Below are 10,000 nucleotides of genomic sequence, written 5' to 3' on the forward strand. Positions count from 1 at the left end.
TATATTCACACTAGAGTAGCCGATAACACTGGGCCTATGAGGCTCGTTCGAGTAACTTGTCGGGCCGATTAGCGTCACACTTTTTTATTGATTTATTTCCATATTATTTTTGGACAATGTCTCTCTCCACAAGTATACAATTCCCAGGCGCATTTTCGGGCCACCCTACCATAAACAAGTAATAAACAACAGTCCCGTTTTACGAGCGTGTGACACGGGGCGATCAGGGTGACAAGCGTGACAAGCAAGACAAGAGGAGAAGAGTGAGAGGACCCGGGGTGATGACACCTATCTGGACGCGTTCCCACACTAAAACCAAAAATTGTGGTTCCAACCGTAAAAAAAAGAAAAGAAGCCAAATCTGTGCCCTAAACTGTGGCGATAATCTTGGTTAACCCCTCCCTTTCCCTCCCCCTCCCCTCCCTCCCTCCCTCCATCCCTTCCCTCCCCCTCCCCTCCTTCCTTCCATCCCTCCCTCCATCCCTTCCCTTCCCTTCCCTCCCCTCCCCTCCCTCCCTCCATCTCCCACGACCCGAAACACCTAACACATTGTCTTTGGAAATTCGATTTGGTTACGGTGTGTGTGGGGGGGGGGGGGGGCGGATGGAGAAGGGGGATTTAGTTTTAGTGTGGGAGCGAGGAGGAAGGGGGGGCGGGAGAGGGATAAAGACAGAAGAATAACGAGAGAGGGAGAAAGGGATAAAGGTAGAGATGGATGAAGAGAAAGAGAGAGAGAGAGAGAGAGAGAGAGAGAGAGAGAGAGAGAGAGAGAGAGAGAGAGAGAGAGAGAGAGAGAGAGAGAGAGAGAGAGAGAGAGAGAGAGACATAGAGAGACATACCTCATTGTACACTCGTAGCAGGGTGTATCAGGGGAACGTGAAAGAAGAGGAAGAGACGGAAAAGGGAAGGAGGGGGGGAGGGGGTAGAGAGGGAAAGGGCAGGGGAAGGGGAACGAGGTGTCGTCGGCGGGTATCGTGTGAAGCGAGGGAAGAGCGTTCGGAGCGTGGGAAAGGCAGGATGCAACTCTTCATGGCGCCGAACGTTGCAAAGTCCCATGGGGGTTGGTGGGCCAGGGGGAGGGGGGGCCGTGGGGGAGGGAGAGGAATGGGGAGGGGCCAGGAGGTTGAGGGTCCGAGGAAGAGGGAGGGGCAGGGACGGGGGGGATGGGGGGTTGTCAAGTTGGTTGGAATCTTCGACCGTGAACTTTAAGGGGGAAGCGAAAGGAGGAGCAGAGAGGAAGTTGGGAAGCTGCTGTGGTTGGAGGAGCTTTGCTGGAATCCACAACCTCCCCCCTTCCTCCCTCCCTCCCTCCCTCCCTCCCTCCCTCCCTCCCTCCCTCCCTCCCTCTCTCTCTCTTTTCCTCTCTCTCCCTCCCTCCCTTTCTCTTTTCCTCTCTCTCCCTTTCTCCTCCCTCCTCCATCTCTCAAACTCCCGACCAGCGTCCTCTTCTCCCCTTGGATAGCGCCCTCTCTTACGCAATCCCCTCGTGCCCCTCTCCCTCTTGCCCACCTGCCCCGTGCCCTCGATGTCCAGTCGTCCCAGCTTCCGACCGTCAGGTGTCTTTGTACCCCCCCCCCCCATCCTCCTTCCCTCCAACCCTTCTCCAACTACTCTCGTGGCTTTTCTCTCTCTGCCGTTTGATTTTCTCTCGTCTCTCTCCTCCCCTCTTTCGCGTCTCCTCGCTTCGTCTCGTAGTTTTTTTCTCTCTCTGTCGTTTGATTTTCTCTCGTCTCTTTTCTCCCCTTTTTCGCGTCTCCTCGCTTCGTCTTGTAGCTTTTCTCTCTCTCTCTCCCGTTTGATTTTCTCTCGTCTCTCTTCTCCTCCCTTTCGCGTCTCCTCGCTTCGTCTCCCCTTCTCTAATCCCCCGCATTCCCTGTCGAGCATATCGAGGTCCTCATACCCTTTCTGCCTCATCATCTACGTCTCTTTCGTCCTGACACTTTAACTCCCGAGACAAGGCCACATCCCTATCGCTCTTATCGTCCTCCTTATCAATTGAAAAACACAGGGGAAAAAACACAAACAAACAACAACAAAGAAAAAACCACGGGGCGTATCTCATCCGTCATATGCACAAAACAAACATAAAACAAAGAGACAGACAGACACAACCGCATCGCCTTTCCACAAAACCGACGGTATTACGCCAGCAACAGGTATTATTATTATTACTGCGATGAAGAGGGGAGACGCGGACGGGAAAGGGGAGAATGGAGAGGGGAGAAGAGGAGGGAGGAAGAAGGAGGAAAGAAAGAGGAGGAAGAAGGAGGAAAGATAGAGGAGGAGGAATGAGGAAAGAAAGAGGAAGAAGGAGGAAAGAAAGAGGAGGAGGAAGGAGGAAAGAAAGAGGAGGAGGAATGAGGAAAGAAAGAGGAGGAGAAAGGAGGAAAGAAAGAGGAGGAGAAAGGAGGAAAGAAAGAGGAGGAGAAAGGAGGAAAGAAGGCAGAGGAGGAAAGGAGGAGGAGGAGGGGGTACGTGAGAGAGGGTGAAGGAAGGGTATGGGAAAGGAAAGTGTAGAAAATGAAAATGAAAAAGAGAACGAAACAGGTAAGGGAAAATCGTAAGTGAGGTGGTTAATGAGGTTGAGGGGGGGAGTGAGAGGGGGAGGGGTAACCAAACAGCTGATTTGCTTCGCCCTCATAGTTCTCGAGACAGATGACGACGGCAGCGAAAGCACAGTCCATCTCTGGCGTCTCTCCTCCTTACAATCGTTAATCGGCATCGTCCATGGTTTATTTCCTGATTTAGAGGAGCTGAGCTTTTGTTTGCGCTACTTTCGTCTTTCTTCTGGTTAAAACGTTTGCAGGAAATAAGCAACAGTAATAATGGATAAATTATAGCACTATACTAATATTCTTGTTTTGATACAACTTCTACATATACATATATACATATACTTACACACACACACATACATATATTATATCTATCTATCTATCTATCTATCTATCTATCTATCTATCTATCTATCTATCTATCTATCTATCTATCTATATATATATATATATATATATATATATATATATATATATAGAGAGAGAGAGAGAGAGAGAGAGAGAGAGAGAGAGAGAGAGAGAGAGAGAGAGAGAGAGAGAGAGAGAGAAAGAAAGAGAGAGAGAGAGAGAGGGAGAGGGAGAGAGAGGGAGAGGGAGAGGGAGAGGGAGAGGAGAGGGAGAGAGGGAGAGGGAGAGAGAGAGAGAGAGAGAGAGAGAGAGAGAGAGAGAGAGAGAGAGAGAGAGGCAGAGAGAGAGAGAGAGAGAGAGAGAGAGAGAGAGAGAGAGAGAAACACACGAAGGAGAAAGGAAAAAGGAAAAAGGAAAAGAAAAAGAAAGAAGAAAGAAGGGAGAGGCCCAAAGAATGCAATGATGGAAGTGTCTCGTCCAGCGGCGTCGGGGGAGGCAGGTGCTCCGGGAAGAAAGAGGAGAAGGGGTGAGGGTGCTCGTGTAGGGGAAGGGAAGAGAGAGATGACAGAGAGAGAAAGAGAGAGAGAGAGGGGGGGAAGAAAAGGAGAGAGAGTGAGAGAGAGAGAGAGGGAGGGAGGTAGGGAGGAAACCAGTGAATGGAGAGAGGACAGAAAGGCTTAGCAAGACAGTTCCCACACTTCACAATGCTCCCTCGCCGATGGGCTCCCGGTTGAGATGTACCTCCTCCTCCCTCCTCCTTCCCCTTCCCTCCCCTAACCTTTCTCCTCCCTCCACCCCCCTCCACCCCTCCCTCCCCCTCCCGCCTTCATAACACGACAGCGTAACGGGATTCTCTCTCTAGCGACCGTAGCTTATAACACCGCACCAATAACCTACTCCCTTCCTCTGCTGCCGTAACGCACGCACGCACGCTCGCCCTGTAACACCGTTGTAACTCAACCCCAACACGTAAACCCTTCTCCTCCTCCCCTCCCTCCCCTTCTCTCTCCCTCTCCCTCAAACCTCTTCTTTCGTTAGCCTGCACTTCTCCCTTTATTGTTATTTTTTCAATAAATTCTCTCTCTCTCTCTCTCTCTCTCCTTTTCTTTTTTCTCCTTTCTCTCTTCCTTTTTTCTCTCTCTCCCTCTCCTGTAAAGATATAACGGTGTTTGTTACGATGGCCTTACTCACCAATTCGCCCTCCTCCTCCTCTTCCTTCTCCTCCCTCTCCCTCATCCTCTCTCCTACTTAAAAGGGTTATCTATTGCGTAAGCGAACTAATAAGAGCGGATAATTTGCTTATGGGCATGAGGCGTATGATTCCACCTGCCGCCGTTATGGTGTTCCTCATAAGGCCCCTGTACTTGGCAGCTGCCCTCCCGGGGTGGCGGAGATGGGATGCTTGGCTTGTGCGTCTTCAAGAATCCCCTCTCTTCGCGGTGGAAACCTCTGATTGAAACCCAATGACGAACTCAAGCAGTCTAGACCCTCTAGAAGGATAGAAAGAAAGAAAGAAAGAAAGAAAGAAAGAAAGAAAGAAAGAGAGAAAGAGAGAAAGAGAGAAAGAGAGAGAGAGAGACAGAGAGAGAGAGAGAGAGAGAGAGAGAGAGAGAGAGAGAGAGAGAGAGAGAGAGAGAGAGAGAAAGAGAGAGAGAGAGAGAGAGAAGAAATATAGACGATAGACACACGCAGCATAGAGTAGCTAAAGAAGAACGAGAAAAGAGAGAGAGCTCGAGAACGAATATACACAAGAGCGAATAGAGGCCGAATTCGCCAAGGCCAAAGTTCCCAGCTTCCCAAACGGCGCCGACAGAAGTGCACAAAACAGCTCCATCCGAGAGCCGTGGCATCGCCCACCGATGGCACTAACAGACGACGAACCATAAAAGGCAGACGATTATGGCACATGATACTGACAGCCACCGACGGGAATCTGTACAGCATTGCCAAGTGCAGTGTGTTTTGCTAGTGATGTCACTCGCACGCTACCCTGTGTGCTTACCCGAGTGCCTTGCTGGTGATATGGAAAGCAGAATCTGCAAATACAGTTGTTTCAGCGCGTAGGCCTATGTAAACATCACCTTTGCCTTCCCCCTTTCACTATTTTACTCAAATACAATAAAAAACTACGAGGCATCAATTTCCAGTTCATCTGCTTCACGCCCTAAAATTTACAAAAGACGCAAACATCCGCAAAGGGAACAGAGCCACAGACACGTGCTGCTACCGGCAGTCACTGGTACGCAGGGTACACACGGTACGCCTCATCACGCACCCATGGCGAGAGTGAGATCAATATCCCGGAGTACAAAGAATGGAAGCAAAGGGAACGTGAAGGCTCTCCACCTGGCCGCACTGCCACAGTGGCCGCAGGAGGATGGGATGTGGGGAGAGGGGGGAGGGGAAGGAGAGGAAGGAAGAGGAGGAAGCAAAGAGGAAGAGGAAGATTAACAAGAAGAAGAGGAGGAGGGGGAAGAAAAGTGGCAAGGATATCGCTGTTGTTTGGGGTAAGATCTGTCAGCCAGTCTCAACACTCATCTCCCAGGATCGGCAAACGAAAGGTTGACATGCACGCCAACTAACGCCAGTAACTAATTCGTGGGTGATTTCCCAACTGAATGACACCTGATTCTGATTTGCTGACGGGCGCCCTCGACTTGGCTTCTTTCTGCCTCGCTCTTAATCAAGTTTACGGACTAACTGGCCGTCTCTTACTGGCATTTTTTTAGGGAACTGTAAGCCGATTCCCATTCCTAATCGGTGGAAGTGCAAGCTGATCCCCATTCCTAACCGACGGACTGCCTCTGAACCCTATCTTGTCACCTGCAATGGTATTACAAAAGTCAGCCGCGAAGCCCTTGGGGTGCATGCAGCAAGGGATAAAAAGAAGAAGAGGAAGAGTAGGAGGAGAAAGAAGAGGAGGAGGAGAAAGAGGAGCAGGAGATATAGGATGAGGTGGAGAAAGAGAAGGAAAAGAGAGAAGAAGAAGAAGAGGTGGGAGAGAAAGGGGAAGAGGAGGAGAAAGAAGAAAACGAGGATGAAGATGAGGGGAAAGAGAACGAGGAGGAGGAAGAAAATGTATATACAGAAGGGCGAAGAGGAATAAAAAAGGAACGCGAACTGAGAAACGACGAGAAGAAAATTGTGTCGGACTTTTGGTGGGGTGTTTGGGAGCGAGGGAAGGGCGGCGTGTGCGAGCGTATACGCCGCGTGCGGGCGTGGGTGGGTGGGGATTGGTCCACTGCCAGGGACGTATTGATCCAGAAGGCGTGGAGGAGGAGGAGGAAGAGGAGGGGTGGCAGAGGAAGAGGGCCAGAGGAGGGCCAGCCAGCTAGCCTGCCTGCTTGCCTGCTGCACTCCCTCCCCTCCCCTCCCCCTCCCCATCTCCCCACCACCCCTCCCCTCGCTGACACTCAACTCGTCACCATCAACGACGCCAAGCCGCTGCCACAGCCCTGCTTTACGCCGAATCCAGTCTGCCGTTGCTTTGCTTCGACCATCAATACTGCCAAGGAAACCCAATTGAAGGGCGATGTACTGCAGCTCTGACAAGGTCTTCGCAACCGCTGCAATTTTTGTGTATCGTCTCGTACTGGAGCATGACGTTGGCCGGCGTTCCTCGGTTCGGTGTCCGTTCTTTTCTTGTTATCATTTTGTGTGTATATATATATATATATATATATATATATATATATATATATATATATATATATATATATCTACGCGCGTGCCCGTGTGTGTGTGTGTGTGTGTGTGTGTGTGTGTGTGTGTGTGTGTGTGTGTGTGTGTGTGTGTGTGTGTGTGTGTGTGTGTGTGTGTGTGTGTGTGTGTGTGTGTGTGTGTGTGTGTGTGTGTGTGTGTGTGTGTGTCCGCGCGCGCGCATGTGCGTGTGCGTCTACCAGACATATTGCATCTGCCGTCAAAAGGTCTCACTAATCCTTTCCTTTGCATTTCCCTTCATCTTCCCTCTCCTCGCTCTTGTGACAGTTCGTCTCCTTTAAGTCGATTTTTCACGTGTCCCTCTCTTTGGCTTCATTAGTCAGCTTGTGGACCCTTAGTGCGCACACACGCTGCCACCCCCTTCTCTTTCGCTATCTCCCCCCTCCTTCACCCTGCCTCCACCCTCCCACCCTCCCTCCGCTCGGTCTCCTACCCCCTACCCCCACCCCACCCTCTCCCTCTCTCTCTCTCTCTCTCTCTCTCTCTCTCTCTCTCTCTCTCTCTCTCTCTCTCTCTCTCTCTCTCTCTCTCTCTCTCCCTTCCGCATCCCCCTTTCTCTCCTTCTCCTTCTCCTTCTCCTCCCTCCCCTCCCTCCCTCCTCCCTCCCCTCCGTCCCTCTCCTCTCTTCCCTCTCTCTCTCTCTACTTCCCTCCGTCCCTCTCCCTCCCACCCTCTCTTCTCCCACCCTCCCCCCTTTAGACGGCCTTCCCCTCGCCCCAGAGAGGTGACCTCCTGGAATGCGACCCGTGACCTCTGGCCGGATGCTGCCGTGACCATGCATCCCCCTCTACCCCCCCACCCCACCCCGACCACCCTCGCCATCACGAGGCGAGAACGGCTTCAGGATCTCAACCCGTTTAATCGCCAGAGAGAGAAAGACTGAAGGGAAAAAAAACTGGTAGAATGTAGCACCTGGGGAAAAAAATAGACAATTCCGAATGCTGAGTTCACCCGTCAAAGGAATCCGAGTGTGAGAGGGAGGGAGGGAGGGGGGGGGGGTTTAGATTCATTCTCTCTCTCTCTCTCTCTCTCTCTCTCTCTCTCTCTCTCTCTCTCTCTCTCTCTCTCTCTCTCTCTCTCTCTCTCTCTCTCTCTCTCTCTCTCTATTTATGTATGTCGGTATGTATGCATGTATGTGATTTATTTAGGTTTCTTTACATCTACAGTATTTCTGTGCATGTCTGTGTACATTTATGTGTATTTATTTATATGTATTTACCTACATGTGCACGCAGTAAGACATTCTCACGTCTAAATACACTCATCAACATTATGCCGATGGTGCATTTACGTGTATGATTGCGCGCGTGTGTATTAAAGATGCCTTGAAGGGAGCGTTTCTGCCCCTCTCTTCTCGGCTCCGATATTCGTCCTTCGCGATTCCTCCGCCTTTCCCGATTTTCCTCGGCGCTGAACCCCGCCGCGTGAACCCCTCATCCCGGGACGAAGGTGACGCGCAGTCGACCGACGGTTCCGCACTCTGGTCTTCGCGATCTTCGTGAAATTCGGCTTGGAATTGCTCGGTGCGGGGAGAAGGGAAGGGGGAGAAGGAGAGGTAGAGGGAGATGGAGGGAAGAAGGGATGGAGGGAGGGAGGAAGGGATGGATGGAGGGAGGAAGGAAGGGATGGAGGGAGAGGGATGGAGGGAGAGGGATGGAGGGAGGGGGATGGATGGAGGGATGGATGGATGGATGGAGGGAGGGAGGGAGGGAGGGAGGAAGGGAGGGAGGGAGGGAGGAGGAAGGAGGAAGAAGGGAGGGAGAGAGAGAGAGAGAGAGAGAGAGAGAGAGAGAAAGAGAGAGAGAGAGAGAGAGAGAGAGAGAGAGAGAGAAGAGAGAGAGAGAAAGAGAGAAGAAGAAGAAGAAGAGAGAGAGAGAGAAAGGAAGGGAGGGAGAGAGAGAGGGAGAGGGGGAGAGAGAGGGAGAGAGGGAGAGAGAGAGAGAGCGAGAGAGAGAGAGAGAGAGAGAGAGAGAGAGAGAGAGAGAGAGAGAGAGAGAGAGAGAGAGAGAGAGAGAGAGAGAGAGAGAGAGAGAGAGCGTGGGTCTGCTTCCAAGCACAACTGACACATACTGCCAAGAAAAGACGTTACACGACAAAAACCGCCACGTCCAAACTCGAGGGAAAATCGTACCCCATCTTCACGCCGAGCAGCGTAACACAACGAAGGGGAAATTAATGAGGTGGAAGCCATGACGTAGGCATGACGTCATGGTAGCGCTGATGCATGACGACGAGGAGGAGGGGGAGGAGAGGGGAGGAGGAGAGGGGGAGGGAGGAGGGAGGAGGAGGGGGAGGAGGAGGAGGAGGGAGGAGGAAGAAGGAGGAGGAGGAAGTGGAGGAGGAGGAAGCGGAGGAGCAGGAGGAGGAGGAGGAGGAGGAGGAAGTGGAGGAAGAGGAGAAGGGGGAGGAGGAGGAGAAGAAGAAGAAGAAGAAGAAGAAGAAGAAGAAGAAGAAGAAGAAGAAGAAGAAGAAGAAGAAGAAGAAGAAGAAGAAGAAGAAGAAAGAGGAGGAATAGGAAGCACTGGTGGATGGTATACGGGAAAGAGGCAAAGGAAGGAGTTGCAACCTTTAAAAATCCAAACGCACGTGTACACAAACACGTAGCCCCATAATACTACACAAGCCAAAATCGACTCGAAGTTGACCAACATTACACACACAAAAAGAAAGAAAGAAAAGAAAAGAAAAGAAAAGAAAAGAAAAGAAAACCAAAACAAAATACTTCAATAAAATCGGTCAAGGAATACAGATAATACAGATAGCACGGATAATAAAGACGAAGATAAAGATAAAGATAGAGATGCTAATAATGATGATAATGATAAAGATGATGATGATGATACTAATAAAGATGCTAATAATGATGATAAAGATAAAGATGCTAATAATGATGATAAAGATAAAGATGCTAATAATGATGATAAAGATAAAGATGATGATGATGATGACTATGAAGATGATGATGAAGATGATGATGAATTTTGTTAGGGCAAGACAAGGTTCGGGAGATACACGTACGGTACTCACCAGCTGAAGAATGGAGTCGATGGCACGGTTGTACTTGTCGCACAGCTGCCTCATGCTCTCGTAACTGCGGGCAAAGGGCGGCTGGTTAGGGAAGCTGCACGCGGGTGGCGATGCTGACGATAACTATTCATCATGAGTCTATACTGACCGTAAGGATTGCAATCAGCGATAATATTTTCAGTAATGTTAACTTGTAATTATAATAATTACAATTATCACAATGATTATAACAACGATAATAATGATAATGATACACGTGAAAATAATAACAATAACAGCAAATACACACGAATAATAACAATTGATAACACCAATAACAATAAATAATATGACAACATAAACTAATAACA

General features: G+C 50.1%; 1 protein-coding gene across 1 annotated transcript in view; it reads right to left on the minus strand.

Annotated features, from left to right (window-relative positions):
- gpp (DOT1 like histone lysine methyltransferase grappa) overlaps positions 1 to 9,714 on the minus strand; it is a gene marked incomplete at its 5' end in the record, with an annotated part of 59,238 nt that extends 49,524 nt beyond the window's left edge. The window contains 1 exon segment of the mRNA XM_070130638.1: positions 9,651 to 9,714. Within this exon segment, the coding sequence (XP_069986739.1) occupies positions 9,651 to 9,714 (64 nt within the window).
- Between the last annotated feature and the right edge of the window lie 286 nt (positions 9,715 to 10,000).

Source organism: Penaeus vannamei, chromosome 15 (assembly GCF_042767895.1).
Source record: "Penaeus vannamei isolate JL-2024 chromosome 15, ASM4276789v1, whole genome shotgun sequence".
Lineage (NCBI taxonomy): Eukaryota > Metazoa > Arthropoda > Malacostraca > Decapoda > Penaeidae > Penaeus > Penaeus vannamei.